This window comes from Chelonia mydas, chromosome 10 (assembly GCF_015237465.2).
Source record: "Chelonia mydas isolate rCheMyd1 chromosome 10, rCheMyd1.pri.v2, whole genome shotgun sequence".
Taxonomy (NCBI): Eukaryota; Metazoa; Chordata; order Testudines; family Cheloniidae; genus Chelonia; species Chelonia mydas.
In genome coordinates this window covers 58,735,933-58,763,534 of record NC_051250.2, presented here as the reverse complement: position 1 = coordinate 58,763,534, position 27,602 = coordinate 58,735,933, and the positions used below count along the sequence as shown (strand labels likewise).

Genomic DNA, 27,602 nt, shown 5'->3' with positions numbered 1-27,602 from the left:
TGATCCAAGTAGCCAAGGCAATCAGTGACCTTCTGCTAGCAAGGGTAGTGACTCTGGGAAATGTGTAGGTCATAGTGGATGGCTTTGCTGCAATGGGGATCCCTAACTGTGGTGGGCCAACCTAATCATAGGCATCATTACATTTGGCTATACTATCTCTAGCAATTAGATGACAATTTGCTCCCTGAGGAAGAGAAACCAAGAATCCGGATACTCAGGATTCAACTGCTCTAACCAATGGCCCGAACGTGTTCTTTTTTTCCTTCGTGGATTCATCCACAAAGGATAACAGCATGCCTTCACTGCTCCAATTATTCTGATAGCAGAAGAAGAAACGATGTGAGCTGTGGATCAAACACCACTGATGACTTGTGGGGATGAAGAAAAATATCCATATACTAGTATACAGGTCATTAAGTAAGGATTTGTGTTAATGGGAGTGTCCTTTAGGAAAGGATGTGGCACTTTAGAATGTTTGAGGCTGAGCAAAGCCTGGGAGATTTTTCTTGCATGAAAAAGGAGTGGAAGACCCTGCCTGTGAAAGAGCCAAAAAGTTCAGAGCTAGACTAAGGCCTTGTCTACATTACACAGTTTTGTTGATGCAAGTTAAGCCGACAATCAGAAACCGGTATAATTACATTGCTTGAGCACATTCACACAACGCTCCTTCTGTTGGCGGAGTGCATCAACATTTTGTGCTCTAGGATCAACAGTGAGAGCAGTACACTGTGGGTAGCTGTCCCACTGTGCTACTCTCCACCTTCTACGGCTAGGACTTGTGGGAAGACAAAGTGGATCACAGTGCATCGTGGGTGCAGGCTCAACATCTCATGATGCAGTTTTTTCCGTCCCAGCATTCCATAGGCTTCCGAATGCATTTCGTGGCATTTTTCAAAAGCCGCTGCTTACTGTGCACCAGCCATCTGTCTGAAAGGATGGATCCCACACTGCTCTCTACTGCTGTGGTCACTGTTATGAACACATCGTGGATGGTCATACAGTATATCATGAACTCCCAATCTGAACAGAAATCAGAGTTGCCTCACCTGCTCTGTGCCATTGAAAGAAACAATGCCCCATTACTTTTGGCATTCATGGAACAGTTGAATATGGTGGACCATTACTTTTGGGTTCAGGAATCAAGGACTGAGCGGTGGGATGACGAGCACTTTCGGATGCAGAAAGCCACCTTCCTGGAACTGTGTACGAAGCACACCCCAGCACTGCGGCACAAGGACACCAAAATGAGAGCTGCCCTCTCAGTGGAGAAGCACGTGTCAATCGCTGTGTGGAAGCTGGCGACTCCAGACTGCTACCAGTCAGTTACGAATGAGTTTGGAATCAGGAAGTTGACCACTGGGGCTGCGGTAATGCAAGTGTACCAGGCCATTAATCGCATCCTCCTACGAAGGACTGCGACTCTTGGCAATGTGCACGAAATATTGGATGGCTTTGTGGCAATGGGATTCCCTAATTGCAGTGGGTTGATAGATGACACCGTACTCCAATTTTGGCCCTGGACCATCTTGCGACAGAGTAGATCAATAGAAAGGGGTACTTCTCTATAGTATTGCAGGAGCTTGTGGATTACAGTGGGCATTTCACTGACATCAACGCAGAGTGGTCCAGGAAGGTGGATGACACACGCATCTTCAGGAACATTGGCCTGTACAGAAACCTGCAAGCAAGGACTATCTTTCCAGACAAGAAGATTCTAGTGGGGGGATGCTGAAATGCCCATAGTGATCCTGGGAGACCCAGCATACCCCTTACTTCCATGGCTCATGAAGCCTTACACAGGAAACCTGAACAGCAGCAAGGAGCACTTAACCAATAGGCTGAGCAGGTGCAGAATGACCATAGAATATGCCTTTGGCAGATTAAAAGTGAGCTGGCGCTACCTTTGTGGCAGGTTAGACCTAAATGAGGAAAATATTCCAGTGGTCATAGCAGCCTGCTGTGCGCTCCATAATATTTGTGAGGCTGAATTTGAGCAGCCAGATACCAGGGCTATTAGAGGAGCACAGTGGGGGGATATTCGAATCAGGGAGGCTTTGAGGCAACATTTTGACAATGAGCACCAGTAATATATCTTTCTATACAGCACTCTGCCATGCTTTGTTAATTTGCTGCCTTGGATGAAAATTGTTATGATTCCTAACCAGGATCTGTAGTCAGCAAATGATCAAATTGCCACGATGTATTACTACCAGCAGCAACCACCATTTGTAGGATACAAATAAAGATTAATTATCTTTAACAGAGTTTGTTTTTATTAAATACCAATTAACAACACACACAAAAGACTTGGTGCGAAGGGAGATAAGAGTGCAGGGCAGTGCAGGCTGTCATAGCTGTAAGTCCAGCTATCATTTTGTAAACTGTCTAAAGGGATGGAGTAAACAGGGTACCAGACTGTTCCAGAAAGTTGCAAGGAATGTGTGGGAGGAGCCTGGGGAGGTCCTGGAAAGCAGTTCTGTACCAGCTGCAGGGCCGGGGCAAACATGCATGTGTTCTGCCTGGAGCGTGATTAGGGACTTCAGCGTCTCTGTTTGCTCCTCCATCACTTTTATCATCCGCTCCTGGCTCTTTACAGTGTGCTCCTTGTTTTCCTTTCTGTCCTGCCTTTCTATTTTAAATTTTTCCTTCAGGGTCTCTCTCCATTCCCTGCTTTTGCTTTTTGCAGCCTCTGAGGATTGGAGCACCTCTCAGAACATGTCCTCCTTGCTTCACCTTGGTCATTTCCTTATCTAAGGGAGGTGCTCCGCCAGCGTGTAGGGCATTCCCCTGAAAGCCACATCTGCAGAAGCACAAGAAACAATTCACAGAAGCATGACTGTTAGTTCACACACAGCATTGAATCATCATACTAAAATATACCTCTTTTTACATACAAATCACTTTCTCACTGTCCCTTGGCAAGCACACATCTCAGCAAACACCCTAAACATGGTGAGTTCGGTCGGGATAGGGGGCCTCAAGATGGAACAAAGGGTCTAGGTGTTTTTTTTAAGGGGATCGCTGCAGGCAACTGGGGACAATATTGTAAATTCCACCACCATTTTCCACAGGCAGGGTCACTGAAGCCGATATCTCACTCTTGAGGGTAAGCAAGGGTGCATCTTCTGCACATGTGCAGATTCAGACCCCGTCTCCATGCTGCTCACCTGTGTGCCACTTTGGTCCCTGCACCAGTGATTGCCAATTGACGCAGGAAAGTTTCCTACAACAGGGGAAGGAACAAAGCAGTTCTGCCAAAGAACCTTCAGCAGAGGACTGGCGAATACCTCCAGGAAAGTTTCCTAGCGATCTCTCTGGAGGATTCCCATGAAATCTTGGTGTGCATTAACACACTGTTCCACTGCACTGCTTAGCTGCAAATGGGAATGTGGAGCACACTCAAACACAACTAGTCTTGTACATTTCCATCCCTTCAGCTACTGAAGAAATGGTCTGAAGTAAATAGTAAATGCAAAGTACTCCACTTAGGAAGGAACAATCAGTGGCACACATACAAAGTGGGAAATGACTGCCTAGGAAGGAGTACTGCGGAAAAGGGATCTGGGGGTCATAGTGGAACACAAGCTAAATATGAGTCAACAGTGTAACACTGTTGCAAAAAAAGTGAACATCATCCTGGGATGTATTAGCAGGAGTGGTGTAAGCAAGACACAAGAATTCTTCTGCTCTACTCCGTGCTGATTAGGCCTCAGTTGGAGTATTGTGTCCAGTTCTGGGCGCCACATTTCAGGCAAGATGAGGACAAATAGGAGAAAGTCCAGAGAAGAGCAACAAAAATTATTAAAGGACTAGAACACATGACCTATGAGGGAAGACTGAAAAAAGTGGGTTTGATTAGTCTGGAAAAGAGAAGACTGAGAGGGGACATGATAACAGTTTTCAAGTACATAAAAGGTTGTTACAAGGAGGAGTGAGAAAAATTGTTCTTCTTAGCCCCTGAGGATAGGACAAGAAGCAATGGGCTTAAATTGCAGCAAGGGAGGTTTAGGTTAGACACTAGGAAAAAATTCCTGTCAGGGTGGCTAAACACTGGAATAAATTGCCTAGGGAGGTTGTGGAATCTCCATCATTTTTAAGAGCAGGTTAGGCAAACACCTGTCAGGGATGGTCTAGATAATATTTAGTCCTGCCATGAGTGCAGGGGCCTGGACTAGATGGCCTCCTGAGGTCCCTTCCAGTCCTGTTATTCTAGAATATAACAGAGCAGCAGCAACTCAAAAAGATCACTTACCAGGGCTCTCCTCTCCTGCATCATGCGCGCCAAAGACAGACTGCTGGGACTGGTTAGACCCCTCCAGAGTGGAAAAGAGGTCCCAACTTGTTGCACAACCAGACGACCCTGCCATGGGCTCCACATTGTCCTCTAACTCAACCTCGTCATCCATGACTTTGTCCTCGGGATTGAGTCCACTGTCCGCCGCCTCCAGCCCTGCTGATATATCCACCGGGCTCTTGGCGGTGGAGGTGGGGTCGCCATCAAGGATAGCATTTAGCTCCTATAAAAACAGCAGATCTTTGGCATAGCACCAAAGCAACGATTGGCCTCCCTTGCCTTCTGGTATGCCTGCCTCAGCTCCTTTATCTTCGCATGGCACTGATGCATGTCCTGTTCATAGCCCTTATCCAACAAGCCACAAGAAGTTCCTATGGCTAGAGCGGAGCTGGGACTGCACAGCCTCCTATCCGCACAGTGCCAGCACATCCAACAACTCAGGTGTGCTCCAAGCAGGAGAGCGTTTGCCATGTGGAGCAGCCATGGTCAGCTGGGAAGATGTGATGAGACCACTCCACGCCAAGCAAACAGGAAGAGAAATTTCAAAAATTCCTGGGCCTTCAGAGGGGGAGGGGTAGATGCCTGTGAACCTGGGTGAAGGGCAGCAGAGTTCAAACTGCTGACCAGAGCGGTCAGGATTGGCATTGTGGGACACCTCCTGGAGGCCATTTACAGCGACATAACCAAGCGCAGTATCTACACTGATACTTTGTTGATATAACTTTGCCAGAAAAAGCTCTACGGCTCTCACTGAGGTGGTTTTATTTTGTCGGCAAAGCAGGAGTTTTGTCGGCAGAAGGAGCATTGCAGTGTGTACAAACTGTGTAGTGTGGAAAAGGCCATAGTGAGGTTACATTTCCAGAAAGCCAGCCTTATTGTCAAGGTGTAACATTAGCACCTACAGGGACTAGATGCCTTCGGGCATTGCAAATGAGATACAGTCTTTCACTTGTAAAGTCACCATTGTGAATCCTGCCCAGCTCAGCAGGGACAAAAATCCTGTTCAAATCTAATGCATGTCTGGCTTCCATATGAGCTTGGTAGTCCCAGTTCCAGCTCCCATATCACAATCTTACCATCATGGTCTACACTAGCTTGTAAACTCTTTGGGGCCGGGATTCTCTCTTACTATGTATTTATCCAATGTCTAGCACAATAGGACCCTGATCGGCTAGTCTTCCAGTGAGAGTTCCAGCAGCACCTGCCACAATCATATTATTCCAAGTTGCACAAGTACTGGTGGCTCAAACCATTTCAGTGAAAAAAGGCTCATCGTGCTAGAGCCAATCTCATTTTGCGGGGGGTCTGGCTCAGGATTTTTTTAACTTCTGGGACCGGCAGTACGTTACAGCAGAGCTCTGAACAGCAACAAGGGTGAGGCAATCTGTTTCTCTGACTGTGGTTGCATCATTCTCTGGAGAACAAGAACTATTCTATGGTAAGGTAACCCCTTCCGGGGATTGGAAAAAACTGCTTAACACTTACAGTGGTGGCATGCCTCAAGGTTGATCCTAAAGCTGGTAACATCATTGAGGCTGTCATACAGAAAAGAGGCAATTTTCAGATTTTACATCAGAATTTTATCCCTCGGTAGTAGAGATCTCCATTTTTAAAATGCAAGTATTGGCAATCGATTTACACACACCTTCCTTAATAAAGATATCACTGTTCAACTGCAACACGTAGGGTCATCCACAGTACTGAGAGTTTAAAATTTTTTACTTCTTTTTACTTCTTTGTTATTAAAGGGCTCTTTGAGTCAGCTTGGGATATTTATTCAAAAGAAACAGAACCAGCCACTAAATTCTAAAACTTTGTCTTGTTTTGGGGAAAAGGGTGTTAGCATTCCAACATTACCATTAACAATAGAGCCAAAGCAGATTTTTTTAAAAGGGTGCTTACAGTCCGATCCACAGAACACTTTTTACCCCAGATAAAGTTTAGAGACTTCAAATTCTGGGCCTCATGTGTCTTTAACTTGACTAAGTTATTACTTATTTCTATAGTGTTCCACCCCAAAATGCTGCATAATGTAACTCAGCTTTTGGTCTCTATTTTAATATGGTACCAATTTTTTAAAAAGAAAGGCTGAAGGCCTGCTGAGGGGTTGCCAAATTACAACAGAAAAAAATTCTGAAGTAGTGTTTTCAGATGACTTTTTGAACATGGGCAAGGAGCAGCCATGGAAGATGCTCAGTAGGAACAAGTTACAGATGCTAGGAACCACTGCATCAGTAGCACAAACTCCTGCCAACCCAAAGCAGGTGCTGCTGGAGGACAGGCTTCCTGAGGATGTAGCACTTGGTGGTGCTCTCAAATGTACTTAGGCAATTGCTGGCTTTAAATTTTAAAAAAATACATATTCACTGTTATAAGCAACCAGTGTAATGTAACTGGGTTGGGCAGCAGTAGTGCTCCTACTTTTTGCATTAGCAGAGAAGTTTTAAGAACCTCGTAGCGGCAACTGCACATGTTGCTGGTACAAAGTCACTGGAATATGGATGCAGCCCATATATATTTCTCATCTGAAAATGAACATTTTGTTCCATGTCTGAATCACCTACCTGACCATCAAAAAGATGTGTTCTAAAAATAATGACAAAGTTTATAACTACTGTCAAGCTTTCCCTTAAGTGAAGATATGAACCCTAGCCAGCAACCAGACCTCTCTTTTTGGAAATGAGGCATCTTGACAATGAGCAGAAATATCACCCAAGCACACCTCCAGGGGTAAAATTGGGCTTGAAGGGTCTATCAGGCAAGATAATTGTGAAACACCACACCGATACTCTATTCCACAGTAAGAAAAGATAACATATCATGTGTAAATGAAGACAGGCTAAAAGCTGGAGGGATGCCACATTTCAAGTCCTCAGAGAGGGCACACAGTGTCACCAATTTATTCCTATTTCGGATACAATCCAAACAACTAGAGGGCATTCCAAACATACCAACAACATCCTTTAGTTATAAGGCCCAGATTTTTCAAGGTATTTAGGCATTGTTGCACTCAGCGCTGCAATGCCTACCTGATTTAGGAGCCTAAGTCTCATTTTCAAAAGGGATCTAGGCACATAGGAGTCTAAATTCCAAAGTGCATAAACCCCTTCTGAAATTGAGATTTAGGCTCCTCAATCAGTTAGCCATTTCAATGCTGACCGCAGCAACGTTTAAGTAGCTTTAAAAATCTGGTCCTAATGCAACAGCTCCAGTCACTTACATGAAGCCTTGAGGGAAAGTTCAGTAAGGCCAGTGGCCACCTAACCCTTTTCTGAAGCCAGTGAAACATCATTTTACTGCAACGAGCATAGTTTTAACTCTGTACGGATACCTGAACCCAGATGAGAGACATCTATCACAGTGCAAATTAATCTGAAAAGCATTAAAGTAGTATTTTAAACTAAATAAGCAAGATACTCAGAGTGATACAGGTGTAAGAAGTCTGTACAAAACCACAGTTTAACTATGTAGACTGCACACTAGCCGTGTACTGTAATATCCAATTGAAAGAGCAGTGATCAAATGGAATACAACCCATTTTTGCTTAAAGAATAACAGAGTGGAGGACATCAAGCTTTAATTTTCTACAGCTATGGTATGTAACAAATGGCATAAGTTTAATAAGTACAATAGAACTAGTTCAGGTGTATATTAGATTTTTATAGTTAAATGTTTTCAAAATTATTTTTATTTAATTTCTGAGTTATAGTTTCAGACCCCATTATCTTATTCTCTTTCCTAGACTGTGCTTTTCTTTCCCAGTTCTTTGTTCTTGCTGGTTCTTCCCAGAATTTTTTTTTCAATCAAGGAATTTTGGCTCAAACCAATAAAGGAGAAACAAAGCACTTACTTCTGTGCTTACCTGACGAAAGAAAATAGTCTCTGTATAACTCTGAAAGCAAAGTATTTAGTACATATACTGAAAAACTGAAGATGATTTTAAAGGTAACTATCATCATTGGTATCATCATTACCATTAAAGACAATGCACATCATAAAGAAGGGGTTAGTCAACCAATTTTTTCCCCTAGTTTACTTCACACATTACCACTAGAAACAAGCTTACAGTGGTCTGGCATGAACAGTCACTGTTCACCACAAAGGGGAAAACCCACAACTGAGCTATTTCATACCTATACTATGTAAACAATTTTTATCCAGAAAAAGTCTCTGCAGTCGACAGGAATGTACTAAACAAAACTTTAGCATTCGGGATAGTAAAAACTTTGTGTAATTTTAACAATCTGCCAAAAATTTTGTTTGTGTACATCAAGTTTATTCTTGCAATACTAAATTCAAGAATTAGCCAATTTAATTAATTGAATAGCTCCAGCTTCAGAAAGTCGGCAAAGAAATTTGTGCTTCATAGTAAGAGATAGACACAAATATCAATTCTACCAGGCATTCTCAAACCTACTCAAAGCAGGGGCCATATGTTAGATCTACTCATGGACACACTCCCTCCCATCTGAAACTGCACAGACCACCTCCCCATCCTGTTTCACTTGTATAACATCCCTATGGCAATTACAGCAAATAATGACATGGAAAAATATCTGACACCTTTGAATTAATTTTTAGCTGTCTTAATGATTTAGCAGGTAGAAAGTGGAGCTCTTGTTGGTAGTCAATGAAAGCTCACTAATAATATGATGGCTGGCAACTAGCTTCCTATTTGCTTGTTGGTAAATTCAAAGTTCTCCTATTAACCAATAAAGGTCTATAAGGGTTGGAGCCTAGAACCTGAAAAATGGCTTCTGTCCCTACATTCTTCTACAAAGAAGATCTGTTGAGGGTCTATAGCAAGAAGTTCCAACACTCAAAAGTATGGAGGCTGGTGGCAGGGTATTTCTGGAAAACTCCAGAATTCACTTCTCTTGTAAGTCTGGAACAGCTCCTTTCTGCTGACCTTCAGGGTAGAATTTTATTGGTAGGAATGGCAGGATTGCTGCATTTTTATTTATTCCTTTGATTTATGCTGAATGTGGTCAACTAAAATTTGTTACTGTTGTGAGACTTTTTGCACCAGGCACTCTGAGATATTCTGATGGGTGCCTTTTTGTAAGGTCAATGTATGTATTCGTATCCATCTATCTATTTTGCAGCTGTATCAGCTTTTTAGAACTATTTTAAATAAACTAATTAACACTAGAGATGGACTGAACAAAAAACCCAGATTTGGATCCTGATCTGAATTTTGCAGCTCTACCTCAATTCCAAATACTTCTGTTTGGCAAAATGTGCAGAATTAGGGTAAGAAGAGAAAGCACACACATTAGTCATGGAAGCTGCAATCCCCTCTCTCAAGACTACAAAAATATGTCAGTGCTTTCCATGTAAATCTGGTCAGACCAATTTAAAATTAAACAGTACGATCTCCAGTAGTAGTATATTTTTTATTAAATTCTATAACAGCTGGAAATAAAACTGGGAGTATTTTTAAAAACATATCAAGATTTGGAATCAAACTTCCCACTAGCACACAGACAGGTGCAATGCCAATGAAATCAATTGAACTGCACCAATTTACAGGGAATTTGGCCTTTAGGGCTCAAGGGAGGTTAGATTATCAGCCTGAGATGACAGTCCAAACAATTCTTTGCTTATTAAAAATGAATTAGAAATGTATTCTATATTACAATGTTGCACCGTCTGACTTGCTGCAACAAAGAGAAAAAGAAAACACCTGTGGTGGCAAGTGGAATGTTTATGAAAAAAATAAATCATATATCTTTATGCTGTGAGGTCAACAATCTAATGCTCTCCTATATATTTTAAATGAAGTTAACAGTAGTGGCTCTTTTTCAAATAATAAGAGATTTGGCAATGTTTTTTCAATACATTTTCTTAGCTCCCAGTGTTTCCAAATAAATGTGGAAAAGGCTGGATCTGATTTTGCTCCTAGCAGCTTTGCAATGGTTCACTTCTGCGCAGTTATTTCTGCCACGTTCAGAAAGTCAGGGTCTTTTATAGAACCTCAACTCGCTCTCAAAAGTTACATAAAGGTCAGTGTTCATTTTATTCAGATTATTTTCTAATCTCGTAAAAAAATGCCCCCAGAGCTGGAGAGACTCCCCTGTCCTGGTGGATGCTCCCCATTTTGAAAAGTTGCTTCTCCCTACTCCGCTCTCCCCGCCCCCACCATCTATGCAGCTAAGTTTGTCCATTCCCCAAGGACAGAGTCGCAGGCTGCACCTGTTGATGGGAGGGATGTTGAGGATGCAGAGTTTGCCAAGAGCAGCTCCTTGCCATTGTAAGGGGCAGAGTAAGTGCTTTCTTAACCAGCTAAATGAGGGAAGATATTTTAGATGAGCAGGTATCCGGAGGAGGAAGTCTCCTTGAGGAAGAAGGTATTGCCTCCTCCCCCTTCACATGACAGATGTGGGGCTAGCCAGCTCTCCTGGTCAAGGGGCAGGCTACCCCCATTCACTGATCAAGGATGGAACACCCATTTCCACACCCAACTAAGGTAAAAGGGTAACAGGCAGATGGTGCCTACCCAATCTGGAGAGAACAAGCAGTCACACCCAGATAACTCCAGCCAGAGAGGACTGATCAGGCTGACCCACATTGCAGCCAGCACGCACTGACCTAAAAAGTACACAGTCTACAATTCATTATGTATACAGTAACAGCAGTACGTTCTGGACTGGAAAGTCTCCCTACACAGCCTATGACAGTAGAGCCACAAAGCCAAGGAAAACTGAGTTAGCTACAATAACACTTGGCAATTTTACAGTACCTCTTATTTGAGGATCTCAAAAGTACTTTACAAAGGTGGGTAAACATCTCCATTTTATATATAGGGAAACTGAGGCACAAGCATTGGCATGATGTGTTTAAGGTCACACAAGCAAGAGACTACAGGAACAGTGACAGAGTTAGGAGCATAACCAAAGGTTTGGTCTACACTTAAAAATTAGGTTGATGCAGCTACATTTGCTGAGGTCTGAAAAAACCCACACCCCTGACCAAACAGCGGTGCCAACCTAGCTCACTGTGTAAATGTAGTTACTCTGACAGAAGAATGCTTCCATTGACATAGCTGATTTTGTATGGGAAGGTGATCCTACACCAATGGAAAAACCCATTCCAGTGGTATAGACTGCATGTACTCTACAGGGTTATGCCAGCACAACTATGCTGGCATAGCCTCTGTTGTGTAGACACAGCCCAAGAAACCTACTTCCCAGTCCCCTACTCTAGTCATTAGACCATCCCTTTCACTTAATTCTTTATTTGTCCCATAGTGCTTAGGTATTACAAGGGCCTTGGACTACGTTGCATTGCACACAGCTCAATCAGACAGAAACAATACATAAATACACACAATATTACAAGTCATGGAAGATTTCAGATACTGTCTATACAGACACTGTCACCATTTCAAAGTATTCTGTTTGTTACATCTGTCCCCTTCCAGATGCAGAGGATCTGCACTTTCGCTGGGATTGTTGGAGGACCATAAGGGAATGAGGTATCCAAATATCATTGAAATTTAATGTGTTGCTCCTAACTCCATAGAGTCCTTTGAAATTCCCAGTCCGCACCTTTATCAATAGTCTGGTTAGGAAGCAAAACTCAAACAGATAAGTCTTCTTACTCATTAGCCAAGTATACATGCTGTAACCCCTTGTATTTACAGGGCATCTGTGAAGCTGTACTGCTTCAATGCTGTTGACGACCCGTCATTAGCAGCACGTCAATATTTTAACAGCAAGATTAATACAACCTAGCTACTGAGCCAAATTCATCCCTGATATAACTCACTGACTTACGCCAGGGATAAACTTGGCCTACTGTGTTGGTAGATTTAACTTGGTGGTAGATTTAACAATAAAATATACACAAAGACTCCATGACTACAAAATTCCAATAAATGTGAGCGACCGACACCCCTCAGCACTGAAATACCAAGTTTGGTGGATGGGGGAAATTAAGAGTCTCTTGTTGATAAAGTTTATTTCTATACTCATTTTTTCCCCTTTGGATTAAAACAATTTAGTTTTGTGATTTTTATATAGTAAAAACAATGTTTCCCAAATCATGGCAGATGCTCCTTGTGGAGGCATGAAAGAGTAGCTGGGTGTGGAAGGGCCTGCAGACAAACTCCTAAACTGTCCTCCAAAGTTTCAGCATTTCTCCCCCTCCCCCCACAATAGTTTTTAGCCTCCATGATTGCAGAATAAATCTGTTAAACATGTTTGAGCCTGAGTTTGCAGAGAGTCTGAAATAATAACTCTGAGGTGTGAACTGCCCCTTCATTTGAATAGTGATTCTTTAAATGTCAACACTTAACTATTTCACTGCTCATCAAAGCATGCAAAAAAGGAGAGATTCAAATTATGAAGGCCCACACCAGTGTTTTCCAAAGCACGGGGCATGAAGAGTTATCTGCAATTTATGAGCAGATGACATATTAATTAAGAGAGGTGTGATTGCAGGGGATGCATGACTTGTTTCATTCTCCAGAAGAGGGGCTGGGCTTTCAAGAGATTAGGAACAACTGATATAAAATCCAGCCTAGTTTCTTAGCACAAAACCAAGAGTCTAAAATGAACAAGGGCCAATTCAACTCCCACTGACTTCAACGGGACTTAAACTGGACCCTGCCACACATAGGAGTTTGCCACTGAGCAGCCCAGCTCATGCAGTTTTGGCATAGCGCACCATACTACTAGCTGAAAGACAGATCTGAGGACAAAATTATGATCAGAAGCCCACGCCCAGTGCTGCTTAGACAGACTGCGAATGCTTTGTGTTCTAAACTCCACACTGCCTAGTCCTCAGTGCGATTTTCATGTCTGACATGGGGAAAAAAGCCTTCACCTCTCATGCAGAATTAATAAATTAAAATCATAGCAAATGCCTTAAGGACAAAAATAAACTGCTGGTATCTAGGCTAGGTAAGCAAACCCAGGGCCTGACTACGTGTGTGGATGTAAACAGAAGACAATTTACAGCAACAGTAAACAAGTCTTTAATTTAATAATTTTCGCCAAGCAGTCAAAATAAGGATAAAGAAAACAAAACAATTTCCACTAGCTACAGGATGTGAACTGGACCTTGTGAATAGGGTACTAAGAGAGGGTTGAAACTGCCTAAAACCATTGGGGCTACTGTTTACTGCATATAGTGCAGAATGTCAGCAAATACTTTTCTTTGTTTGCAATCCAAATTTCTTAATCTCTGTCCACATCATTTTTATGCATGTACAGTACTGGCTGATTTTTTCCACCAACAAAGGATATTCTCTAGCAACCTAATGGAATTCTGAGTAGACTCAAAACCCATAGCAGTATGTTTGTGTACACAGGCTCCATATATAAATAAAACACTTATTTGATAATACTATATTCTCACTCAAAAAAATTAATTGAAATTCCATTAGTCTATATGCACAGACAGCTAAACAGGGTAAGGTTTTCCCTCCTAAGGCTTTAGTGTCTGGACAAAAAGCTATTAATGTAAAAGCTTTAATGAATCTACAATGATATGCAAATAAGCATATTGAGGCCCAATGTCCAGGGAAGACTAAGGCAATTTACAAACCCTGATATTAATCAGAGAGTCTAGGCTCTGTAAAGACAGGTTCTTTCTAGTCTAGACTTCTAATCCGTCATTGGGAAAAGAAGTCTAATATTATTTCTGTCCTTTTCATCAGCACTGTAAGAACATATCCAACTGTCAGAGCAAGTTATATGTGCGATACAAAATAAAAATGGACAACACTTCTTTGGGCCCATTCAAGCGGGTCAGCTGAAAAAAATGATTCTGTGGACAGACAATACAGAATCCTTAATCTTTTAATCAACAAAGTGTTAATAAGCCATAACTATCAAACATACCTGTACACAGACATGATTGTAATGCTAATGCTTCCTGGTCATTTTAAAAACATCTGAGAAATTTCCCATTTATCCCCTCCAGTGGACTCTTAAAGTGTGAATAAAAATATTAACTTAAAATGCTGCTAAATACTTTTGAAAGTCTTCAATATGCACCATGCCGTCAACCTTAAACACTCAAATTTAATCCAGTGTTTAATTTTAAAGAGATACTAGATGTTTGCAATTATAGAAGAGTTACTTCTTTTGTCAAACTGCATTTTAATTTAATAAACAGAATAAATTAACTATGAGCAAAGATAATGAATAACTCATTGTCCTGCTAGAGGCCTACATCACATACTATATTTATATTTGTCTGTACAGTGGAAGGACAGGCACAGACTTGTTTGTGCTCAGCAAGTCCAGTATTTCAGTAGTTGCTATATCCTGCTATACTATTTTGATTGAAAATATGTTTTGCATACTAGAAAACACGTCTTTTAAACTAAAAATGTCCATCCCCTATACTCGCAAATGGGGGGGGGGGGCCCGAATAAAACAGTAGAGACAACGCTAAAAGTTACTCATTTAAATGTGTTAAATCCTTCAGGATTTAAAAAACACTGACCTCCTAAAACACAAAACCTAGGAGAAAATACTCTTCTCAACAAGTGATAAGTTAAAGCTACTCATAAAGATGGAATCTTGTCATTTTAGTATTATGCTCAAGAATAGCTTGTACAATACATTAACTGCCAGTACACTCCATCTACTGTAAACAGTACTAATTCTTGGGTTGGGAGCAGGGAAGAAGTGAGTTTCCAATGCATGATATAAGTACTGTATGTATATTACTTTTCTTTTGCAAAGCTACCTTAATTTCTGGTTAATAAGAATAACTGAATCTGCACTAATATAGTATATAGGACACTAGTAAATAGTAAAAACAAAAAAAAATAATAATCAGACATTCAGGTGAAGACTGCTTGCTAGCAGTACAGTACTAAGAGAATACACAGGATTTCTCATGTTAGCTCTCCACAGACAGAAAAACAAAATGTAAAGTAAGGTTTGAAAATGAAGTGCAATTTTATTATAAATAAGTTGTTTCACATATTGTATGTTTACAGTACAATATGCAAGCACTGATACTATCTGGAAGTGCTGCAGAAGTTTTAGACCTGTCAAGAAAGCTGCCAGGACAGTCAAGAAGCAAAGGTCATGTATATGTGAAGGATGGCTAATCAACTATCTATTAATTCTACAAGCTATATTGGGAGAGGAGACAATCACAATGTACTGGCAAAACCTCTGATGGTTTCAGATACTTCGGTGATGCCTAAGCTAGTACATTTGGTGAAGCTAATAAAGTTCTTTTGTACTGAAAGTGAAGAAAAGTTATTTACTCAAACACTTTACATATTTGAACCAAGCTATCTCTGAATGTAATGTTATAATACCCAAGTCTTCTTTTTAAAAAGCAAGTTCTTATTAAAGGAGAGGTTTTACTTAGTAGCCATTTTGTCTTCAACTTGGACATGATACCTAATCTGAATGCAATGTAAACATGCTGTCTGAGAAGCTGATTTCCAAATACCATGTTGATGGGAAGAAAAGGGAGAAAACATAAATATGTACCACAAAAACCTATTATAAATCAGAATAATCTGAAGGTAACACAATCGGAACATCCAGGAAATTCATCAGTTAATATTGTCTCCTTAAGTCACCTTATTGCACACAAAAACTAAACAAAAGGCTGTGTGTGGATTAAGGACAGAGAACATGATTTACTGTTTAATTTTAATTTCCTAGGTTTTTTTAAATATCAGTTTAACTACATAACAACCTCCCTAATAATATTTTTAACATTTTTGGACCCCCTTTTAAAATACATATTAATTCAACATACCATAAAAGCTAACTATAGTATGAAGCACTATAAACACTGGATCAGTACATTGGCTATTAGGCATCCATAATATGGATACTGCAAAAGGCAAAAATTATTGTAACTTATAGAATTCCCAATTTTCAAAATGTACCCAAAGGGCTCAATCCACATACTGCAGGTGCGAGGCCTTTGCAATACTTCACTCTCAAAACAAAGCAATTTTTTTATTTGGCGGACAAACGTAACTCAATTAACTTTTTTTAACTAGTTTTTAAAAACTAATATTAAATTCAGCAGAACATGGGTTTACTGTGAGGTGATTTTGTTTAAAATTTGTACCAAAAATTGGATTCTTGGAAATGCCACCATGCCAAGTTTTAGCCCAAATCACATTTTAATTGCAAATCCATGGAAATAGAGGTTTATAATAGGAACACTGATACAATCTTTATTATAACATTTGCACTCCTTGATGCATTAATACTTTGTATTATTGGGGAATGAGATGAATTCATATATCAAAAAGACTATTAATAAGCAGAAAACAATATTCAATTAGTAAGATACCTTAAATAGGTGAGGCTACATCCATTATATTGACACAAACCTACTATAATTACCATTATCTCTGGATACAATGAATGTAAACATAGCCAACCAAACCCTTGAGTACATTTGACTGTATATAATTCCTCGGGGGAAAATGCTGGTATCCTCTAAATAAAAGAGATACACATTTATGTGCGTGATATAATATATATTATACACACAGGTGTGTGTATATGATATATATTTCCAAAAGGTGCGTTCTTCCCAGGAAATGCAGAACCACCACCTCTCCTGGATGGTTTTTAATCTTGAATAAACAATGGAAAAACATTTAGGGAAGGTAACTAATCCTACAGCTGAGCAGGTTTTGCGTTGCCTATTAATATTCTTATGGACAATGGTCCGTCTGGCTGAAATTCACAATACGCTTCTTCCTGTGTGTGTGTGGGGGGGGGGTCTCTCTCTCTCTCTCTGCAAAGCCAAGTAAACACATTTTCCATTCCCCATCCCCCACCCCTCAGATACACACCACCATCATGCAGTGCAAGTTATCTCCCAACCTCCTTTCTTTTAAATGCACCAAGTGTTTCGATCCCGATAGATTTTAAGCAACTTGTTTTTCTGCAGCTCAAAAACAAACAAACAAACAAAAAAAACCCCAAACACGTTTAGCGTTTATTTTCGGGGGGACGGGAGGGTGGTTTCAGATGTGCACATTAGGGAACAATTTACCCCCAAATAAACCCCCAAAACAAAGTCAAGGGCCCTATCAGCGCGCGCCAGGCTCCGGCAATGCACACGCGGAGCCTGCACGAGCAAATCTCCGGCTCAGCGCTCAGCCAGCGTGCCATGGAGGCGGCGGCGGCTGCTGCTGCTCTTACCAGATGGAGTTCTTGATTTTGTGTTGCAGCGCGTTGGCTTCCGTCCCTTGCAGCCCGGGCACCAGGGCTGGCAGAGCCCCCTCTGGCGCGGGGGTGCCGGGGAGCTGCTGCGGCGGCGGCGGCTGCTGCTGGGGATCAGGTTGCTGCTCTTCTGCCATCATCGCCGGCGGAGGGGTGCGGGAGAGGGAGCGGGCGCGAGCGGCGCTGGAGACACTAGGCCTTCACCCCAGCACTCGAGTGAGTCGCCTTTCCCGGCTGCCTGGGGGACATCACGGAGGAGAAGCCGCGTCGGGTCCAGCCGCTGCTACGCCGGAGGGTGGGGAGCCTTCCCAAAGGGAAGGCGCATCGCGGCGCTGCCCCGCGCTCTGGGGTCGCTGCGGGCTCGCCGCCGCCCCCCGCCAGCACCTGGTCCCGCTGCAGCCCCGAAGCAGCCCGCACAGCGCTGCCTGCCGCTTGCCCTGCTGCGGCGCTGCCAGGCGAAGGCAGCCCGTGCGCGCAGGCTCACTGCCGCCCTGTGCAGACAGCAACAACACGGCTCAGACACAGGGGGGGCGAGGGAAGGAATAACCAGGGCAGGGACCCAGCCGGCGGTAGCCGGGCGGGGAGGGGGGCAAAGTTGACTCCCGCAGCAGCGTGCCTCCGGCTCCAGGCAGCACGGCGGACTCAGGGGGGAAAGGAGCGCCCTGCCCTTGATTCCGGCTGGCTGTGTCAGTGGGGGTCCAGGCTGTTTGTGCAGGATTATGCAGTGTTGCCAAGTGGCCATGCGAAGGAGAAGGCTGGGCAGGGCGCTCCCTGCACTAGGCACCCAGCAACAGATCCAGATGCAGTGGTATGGAGGCGGCCCCCGAGATACAGGGCAGCCCTTCACCTGCTACCCAGGAGTCCCACAAGGCATCACACCAGGGGAAGGGAGCTGGGGTAGCCCACTCAGAATAGCACTGGTAAAATGTGCCCCTACACTGCACATCCTTGTTTAGCCAAATGCATAGATTACGTTTTTTGAGACTGGGCTGTTGGTTTTGTTAGTCATACGTACAGGGCCATAGGTCTGTATGGCATTTTACAGATAAACGCATCACAAGAAGGGTCCCTTGGAATGCCACATAGGTGCAGGGGTCTGCAAACATGGATCAGATTGCTGAGTTAGGGCCCAGGGCCCAATCTGTAACTATATACAGTATTACCTAGCATTCTGTTTACTCACATGAACAGCCCCATTTCATTAAAAGCTACTCACTGTAGTAGGCAAAACACCTGTTGGTTAGAATTCACACACCCGATATTTAAGAATAACTGAGGTTGTATTGTGCCTGTATACATAGATATGTACTTTAAATTTACACTCTGCCATACCAATTATCTAAACATGTCTTCCCTGATATTCTGTTATCAGCATTCTACTGCATATACAGAGATTCTCCAAAGTCAGGCAACGTGGGTTAATGTTTGTGAAACAACATCCCCACTGTATTTTCCACTGAATGCATCTGATGAAGTGAGCGGTAGCTCACAAAAGCTTATGCTCAAATAAATTTGTTAGTCTCTAAGGTGCCACAAGTCCTCCTTTTCTTTTTGCCAATACAGACTAACACGGCTGCTACTCTGAAACCTGTCATTTACAAATACTGTTGTTTATTATTTTACAGTGCTCTGTGTTTCCTAGAAACCCCACAATACAGATAAAACAATGAATGATAGGCTTCATTCTCTCTTGCCCTACAACCATTTATGCACTCCAGTGGCATAAAGGTACCATAAAGGCAGTGATCTCCCTTCCATGCTTGGGTCTTACCCCTAGTGTAGGGGCCTCCCTTTCTGGCTTAGAGCCAATGAAATAGCTTTGTGGTGGCCACCGTAAAGCTCTCAGTATAGGGGAATTCTGGATGAAAACTAGAGCAGTGCTGCACTCTGCTTACCCTTGGCCTCCTATGGCTTCTGTGGAGCTATGAGCAGTGCAAACTTAGAGCAGCCTGGAGGCTGATCTAACATACAACAGCAGCTGGACTTGCTTCTAGCAGGATGGAAAATACAGGAGGCACCAAGGGGGCTTTTATGTACCTTTCACTTTCTCAGCATTCCTGTATTTATTGCCTCTCAGATGGAGTGGAGAATCGAGCCATATGATCCCCAGCCCAAAGAGCTTACAAACCAAGGGCCCAGTTTTGCAACTGGATCAACACATGTAGTATCTTAGACCTACGCAGAGTCCTTTGAAAGCAGTGGGGTTCACCCAAGTCTACCTGCATGCAGCGCCATTGGATTCCATGAGATTTTATGCAGACATGGAGTCCAGCCATACAGATCTGATTCAGGGTCAGAATCTAATTTCAGACAGGATGCAACAAAGTGACTGCAGAAAAACTGTCAAGGGAGGTTAAGGAAGGAAGGGGATAACAGTAACACTACGATGTAGTTATTCAGCACAGGCTTCCCTATCTCATAGGGGAGTTGCAGAGATAAATATATTAAAGATTGTGAGGTGCTAAGATACTACACTGATAGGTGCCAGAGAAGTACATTAGATAGATCAGTACAACCTCAGTTATGCATAAATATTATCAGTGTGTGTGTATTCTAACTAATAAGTTTTGTGCCTACTACTGTGAGTAGTTTTTAAGGTAATGGGCTGTTCAAGTTAGTAAACACAATGCTAGGTAATAAGCATTTAGACTGGAGAATACCTTGCAGGAAGACAATGAAACTGTGAGTTGGGCAGGAGGGAGCAGTCACTATCAAAAGGGACAGAAGTTCAAGAACCTACATTCAACAGTACAGAATAATGGTGAACTCAACAATGAACTTATAAGCAGAACAGGAAAGGCATGGACTAAAGGGCGAGAAGTGAGTAGAGTGATCTGCAATAGAAGAATGCCGATCAAACTGAAAAGTAAGGTCTACAAGATGGTTATCAGGCCTGCACTTTCGTATGGCTCTGAATGCTGGGCACTGAGACAGGCACAGATCTTGAATCCCGTGGAAATTAAAATATGAAGATGGATTCATGAGAGTTACAAAGATGGACCATGTTTGGAAGTATGAAGGTGGAACCAATTATAGAAAAGATGAAGGGACCCAGGCTTATGTGGTATGGGCACGTGAGAAGAAGTCTGTAAGAATATATAGGAAACAGGGTGTTAAACTTAAAAGTGGAGGGTAAGAGAAAGGTTGGAAGATTCAAAACTGGATTGATGTTATACCAAAGGATTTGATTAGCTGTGGAGTTTCCAAGGAACTGCTTCAAGACAGCCTGGAATGGAGAAGAAGGACTTGAAGAGCCATAAACATAAACAAACTAGGGAAATACAACCTAGATGGAACAACTGTAAGGTGGGGCATAACTGGTTGAAAAACCGTTCCCAGAGAGTAGCTATCAGCAGTTCACAGTCAAGCTGGAACGGCATATCAAGTGGGGTCCTGCAGGGATCAGTACTGAGTCTGGTTTTGTTCAATATCTTCATCAATGATTTAGATAATGGCATACAGAGTACACTTATAAAGTTTCCAGTCTATACCAATCTGGGAGGGGTTGCAAGTGCTTTGGAGGATAGGATTAAATGATCTGGACAAACTGGAGAAATGGTCTGAAGTAAATAGGATGAATTCAAAGTACTCCACTTAGGAAGGAACAATTAGCTGCACACATACAAAATGGGAAATGACTGCCTAGGAAGGAGTACTGCATAAAGGCATCTGGGGGTGATAGTGGACCACAAGCTAAATATGAGTCAACCGTGTAACACTGTTGCAAAAAAAAAATAATAATAATAATTTAAAAAAAAAAAAAGCAAACATCGTTCTGGCATGTATTAACATGAGTGTTGTAAGCAAGACACAAGAAGTAATTCTTCCACTCTACTCCGTGCTGGAACAGGCCTCAACTGGAGTACTGTGTCCAGTTCTGGATGCCACATTTCATGAAAGATGTGGACAAATTTGAGAAAGAGCAACAAAAATGATTAAAGGTCTATTAACATGACCTTTGAGGGAAGATTAAAAAAAATGGGGTTTGTTAATCGGGAGAAGAGAAGGCTGAGAGGGGACATAATAACAGTTTTCAAGTACATAAAAGGTTGTTACAAGGAGGAGGGAGAAAAATTGTTGTTCTTAACCTCTGAGGATAGGACAAGAAGCAATGGACTTAAATTGCAGCAAAGCAATTTAGATTGGGCATTAGGAGAAACTTCCTGTCAGGGTGGTTAGGCACTGGAATAAATTGCCTAGGAATGTTGTGGAATCTCCATCATTGGAGATTTTTAGGAGCAGGTCAGACAAACACCCGTCAGGGATGGTCTAGATAATACTTAGTCCTGCCATGAGTGCAGGGGACTGGACTCGATGACCTCTCAAGGTCCCTTCCAGTCCTATGATTCTATGAAAAAGAAGATAGGAGATACACAGCTGAGGGGTTGTTTTTTTTTTCCCCCATTTGTACATAAATAGTACGTGACTTAGTTGGCTAATTTCTTGGCAGCATTATGGAAATTGGGGGCCTAAAGAAGAGGGACTAAAATTTTATATTACACCACACACAGACACTCTCTCTCTCTGTCTCTTTCTCTCTCTCTCTCCCTCTCCCTGCCCCCTCACCCCGTCCACTAGCTTTTGGAGATGAACATTTATAAACTACTGCATTACCAACCAAAGAAGACTTAAAAAAAAATAGCTCCTCCCTCTCTCTTTCATATTTCCTCTGCTCCTATGCATCAGTTTTGTTTACCTTATAAAATATTCTGTTCAAAATTAGAGAAGCTAAGTTCTCTCATTCTTGCCTTTTATTTAAAAAACAAAACAAAACTGTTCTTTTTTTAGTCTGGAATTGAAAATTTTTAAAGGGACAGCCTCCAAAAGGAATTCAGGAAAGGGAAAGAAGAATGTAAGTAGCTCCTGCAAACAGGAGCAGTTAAACAAAAAGGTCATTTGCTTAATCCTAAAAGTGCTACATTGAAAGTCCCTAAGTGCCAAGCCTTTTTTCAGCAAGACAATATTAACATGCTTGAAATGTTGCAGTATTTGTAAGACAAAGGTGCATGTACCTAGCAAAATTTTCTAGCTTTGTAGCTATTTTCATTTTGATAATGAGAGTGCTTGCACATACCTGAGAGCAGAATGTGACCCATGTATGATCAAATCAGCATATAATACCTGAATGGTCAGAACTTACCTTACTAGGGTCTCAGTCCTTAAAACATTCATGTATGCATTTAGCTTTACCATCTTGAGTAGTCCCCCTGAAACTGATGGGACTACTCACAGTGGTAGAGGTAAGCATGCTCACATAAGCATTTGCAGGATTACGGTCTGCCACAGTAAACTGGAAAAAATCCAAGCTCTATTTCAACATTATTTTAAAAAATGGAAATATTACTTTCAGTCTAAACCAAAACATACAGAGCAAGTCTGTTTCTGACAACTCAAATACTATGAAAAATGTAAATGTTATTTTTGGAGGGTAGAAAACATAGGCAATGTTCATCCCTGGTGAATTTAATTCCCTCTGGTATTGCTCCAGTGATTATACTGTAACCTCATATGCCTGCGCACATATTAGCATCACTCGGCCAAAAGAAGACATCCAGCAACAAAAATGGAACTCGGTCCCATTTATTCTGTAAAAGCTATCACGCTGGGGGGGGGCTCAGGTATAACACTATGTTTCCACTATATAGTTAAAACATGACTCAGTATAAAGTTAGGTGGCAACAGGTCCTCTTCTAACTATATTTCCAAGCTTTGGTTAAGTTCAAGGCTGTAGTATGCTCCAGGAACATGATTATATCATGTGTTACTCCCATTTACAACACAAGACCTAACTATATTTAAATTGTGTTAGAGGACCACTGTGTTGTAACCATGTACCACTCCCCTCCCCAGCATTACAGTTTTATTTATTTTCAGAGTGGATAGTATAGGACTTGGAATTGGGCTGGGCACTCAGACCATATTTAATTCACAGAACAGGTGTGTGTGGCCTAAAAGCCCATGGCTGCACTCTTGCATCTCAGGATTAAACTCACCTTTTCTTGTCTTTCTGTAGTAAATTTCTAGCCTTGTTCACTGTGAAGAAAGTCTTGATATTGTAAAGCAACTGTTAGTGTTAATGATTATATGTTAATGTAATCCAAATGTAATGATGCAGCCTATGAAGTGAGCTGCAGCTCACGAAAGCTTATGCTCAAATAAAGTCTCTAAGGTGCCACAAGTACTCCTTTTCTTTTTGTGAATACAGACTAACACGACTGCTACTCTGAAACATGTTAATGTATAGTGATTATAATGATTACGTGTTAATGTATAGTGTTAATATATAGTTAATGTACAGTGTTAATGCCTAGAGGCCCAAACAGAGAGCAGGGCCCTGTGGCCCCATGCCCTCTCTGCACATCCCCTTACAGTATGGCATAGTACAAAAGCGGCTCTGCCTCTATTTCACTCCTGCTCTCCCCACTCTCTATCACCTTCCAGGCTGAGGTGACTTGGCCCTGCATCTAAGTCATGTAACAATTCCATCCCTTCCGGGGTACCCAAAGTCCAGAAGAAACAAACTCTTCCCTTACCTCAAAGAGGCCTTGATGCACAGCAATCTTCCCTGATCGTTGGCGCAACCAACCATCTCTCCCACAATGAGAGTTCAAGGTCTGCTCTCCCACACAGCCAGGCACCAACTAAACTGGGCTCTCCCTTTTTAGCTCCTTTCTCAAAGCCTGACACACCAGCTTCAGGTGCCAGTGCTGACTGAGCTCCCAGCAATCCATTACAGTAAACCCTATCACAGTTCCATTGTTCTGGGCATTCTATAAACATAGGAAAAGACAATCCCTGTTCAGTCTTTCCAAAAATGAGAAAATAAAGTTCTTTTTCAACCTAATCCTGAGAGGTCCTGGGCATCCTCAACTCTTACTGAAGCCATTGGTAGTTGAGGATGTCCAGCACCTTGCAGGATCAGGCCATTTGTAAAGGAAATCGTGTGGGGAATTGGATTGGCAATGTTACTATGGGGTGCGGTACCACAGGCCTATTCCAGACTGTCTCACCAAGATGCAGCAGTTGTGAACTGATTCAACAAACTATTTTTATGAGACATCAGGAAACACTCAATAAGCACACAGCAGAACTTAGAAGTAAATCACTGGATACTCAGTAATACAGTAGTCTAATTTAGGCCTACATGTTGATGGCTCAAACGAATGAATAAGCAGTATCTGAAAGATTGAAGAAGCTTGTGGTTCTGGAATAGTACTTTAAATGCACTCCACACAAAGTGATAGGTTTGTTGCAGGATAGGAAACCAGCAAGTAACAGTATTTACCTGCTGTAAACCCTTCAAACCATAGGAAAGCAGAAATCAAAAGATAAGCAGTAAACACCACATTTATACATCATGCTAGCTCAGAGGGTTGAAGAGTGTTCTTCTGTTCAAGAATGGTGTGCAGCAGGACCACTATTTTAGAACTTGGTTGCCTAGAGCCAGGCATCTAAATTCATATTGAGACACCTAAATTAGTAGCCTGATTTTCAGAGGTGGTGAGCACCCATAATTTCTTTGTAATAAGTGAAAACTGCACATACTCAACACCTTTGAAAAATAAGGCTATATTTATTTATGTGCCAAAGTAATATAAAGTTCAGGTCTGAAAATGTTAGTCCAGGTAAATATAATTGCTGGTGAATATTTAAATTGCAAATATGTTTCAGGAGGAGCCATGCTGTACAAAATTACAGAGCAAAGGGCCAAATTCTGCTCTCAGTTATGCCTGTGCAAATTAGGAATAATTCCACTTATGTGGAAGAAGAAGTAGAAACTTGTAAATAAGGATCAGTCATGCTGACTAATACATGACAAAGACACTGGGCTTGATTTCCCACTGCCTTTCATCTTGTGTAGTCATTTACATTTGTGCAAAATGAGTGTAAAACACTAACCATAGCAGAATGACAGTTTTTATATGCACTTTGCCCAGGTCTAAATGACTCCAAGCAACATCTACTTGAGGAAGGCTATAACTATCTTTCACAGTTTTTATACTTAAAGGCATCTACTTTCCTTGTCTGATGCATATACCAAGGCTTCTGGTATGCACTGTATAAAAAATGTGGAAATATATTTCAAACCAAGTAACCTCAGAGAGGTTCACTGGTTAGAACCAAACTGTCCAATTTTAGGTCCCAGTCCTGCAAACACTGATGCATGCACTTAACTTTAAGCATGTGAGTAGTCCCATAGGAATATTTGCAGGCGTGGGGTGTTAAACTTTTCCACTCTGTACATATTATTTTAATCTTACATTTTGTAATATTATGAGTTACAAATGAAATAAAGAACTGACAAACTTGATTTCTTTCACTGTAGTTCAGCCATTCTCCCAAGTGTTCTAAGATGAAAACTAATGCCTGCTTTGAAGAAGACAACAGCTTGATTTAGGCCTTGTCTACACTGGGGTTCTCTGCAGTGGTGTAGCTAAAGCAATGCACTTTCCTAATGTAGCTGTGCAGTACCAGTATACACCTGAGTGTAGCTGGACAGGTGCTAAAAACCTCATTGTAGACAAAGCCTTATAGTCTTTAGTCATGTGCTGGAACCCTGCAGGACAGGACAGCTGTCCGCACTAGTGGGTGAACTTCAAAGGTAGTGAGGAGGAAGCAGAAAGTCAGAAATCTTTTGGAGGGAAGAGAGGACCAGCTGCCTGTGAGAAGGCAGCCTCCACTGAGCGCTCTAGATGGTGGGTAAGAGCTACCCCGCAGCATTGCCTGGTTGATTCCAAAAGCCTCAGATTATATTCTCTCCCCCCCTCTTTTCTGTAGTTCAAATACCACACAAACCACACAAACGTTATGGTGTTTAAAGACTACTAACCTATTTTCCAGGATTTTCTCCCCTGTGCCTTAACACCATTTTGTGATTTCCTTGTTTTTTTCTTCTAATCTGAATGGCCTCTGACAGTTAAATTGGGGAATACACCATCTGATGCTTTCGAGGAAAAAATTATCCCTGTCCTTGTTACAAGTAGACAGATAACACAGAGTGATGTGAGAGTATCTGTGCATTCGTTGTGGCCACAGAGAGAGCTGTGGTCTCTCCTCTTGTGCAGGGCCAAAGAAGGACTTGTGTGGACACAAGGCTTACAAATAAAGACATTTTGCTCTCTTATCTCCAAACCAGGAACAAGACAAGGGCTGTCTAGAAACTTGGCTTTCAAATCTGTCGAGAAAAAGCCCCTTCAAAAAGCTTTAAATACTGCTTCAGTGAACTCAGTATTGGTCCCCTTTTAGTGTTTCCATCTGGGGATGACTCTCTTCATGCATCCCAGCACTATCCCCAGGGCATCTCCCATCCAGATCTCTTTGTTTAATTGTTATCATTCACATGAAGCACTCAGGAAAATGGGATGCAAGAGTTGATAATTAACCTGACCAATTTTAATTAATATATCAGTATTTATGTTTTCAATAAGGCCTGGAATGATTAAAAGGTTTGGCTCACCTGGAAAACTTTCACATGACAAGAATTGGAAAAAACCAGGGGACACTCAAATCGATTAGTGTCATGGGACTACTTGAATTCTAATGGCTCATATCATTCCTGTATGACCAATACTCCCCTTCTCTGGTTCCATTCTCCAGAATGGGGGGGTGGCATTGCTACCTGAGCTGGCAGTTGGTAGTCAACCGTGAACATATTGAAAAGGTCTAATGAGGTTAACGTGGACCTTCCAGTGATGGATCCGGTCCCATCTCTTCTCTCTAGTAAAGGAGAAGTGTTCTCCATCACTCTATGTCAGGGGTGGCCAACCTGAGCCTGAGAAGGAGCCAGAATTTACCAACGTACATTGCCAAAGTACCACAGTAATATGTAAGCAGCCCACCATTAGCTCCCCCAGCCCCCTCCCACCCACCAGCAGCCCTGCCGATCAGCGCCTCCCCCTCCTTCCCCGTACCTCCCGATCAGCTGTTTCGTGGCATGCAGGAGGTTCTGGGAGAGAGGGGAAGGAGCGAGGGCATGTCAGGGGAGGGGGCGGGAAGGGATGGAGTGGGAGCAGGGCCTATGGCAGAGCCCGGGGTTGAGCAGTGAGCACACCGTGGCACATTGGAAAGTTGTTGCCTGTAGCTCCAGCCCCAGAGTCGGTGCCTATACAAGGAGCCGCATATTAACTTCTGAA

The 27,602-nt window shown here is 42.2% G+C and overlaps 1 protein-coding gene across 1 annotated transcript in view; it reads right to left on the bottom strand.

Annotated features, from left to right (window-relative positions):
* The window catches only part of RFX7 (regulatory factor X7), a 119,017-nt gene extending 100,780 nt beyond the window's left edge, over positions 1-18,237 (bottom strand). Inside the window, exon 1 of the mRNA XM_027818797.3 lies at positions 17,449-18,237. Coding sequence (XP_027674598.2) covers positions 17,449-17,609 — 161 coding nt within the window. The 5' untranslated portion in view covers positions 17,610-18,237. The remainder of the gene's footprint in view (positions 1-17,448) is intronic.
* Positions 18,238-27,602: the final 9,365 nt, after the last annotated feature.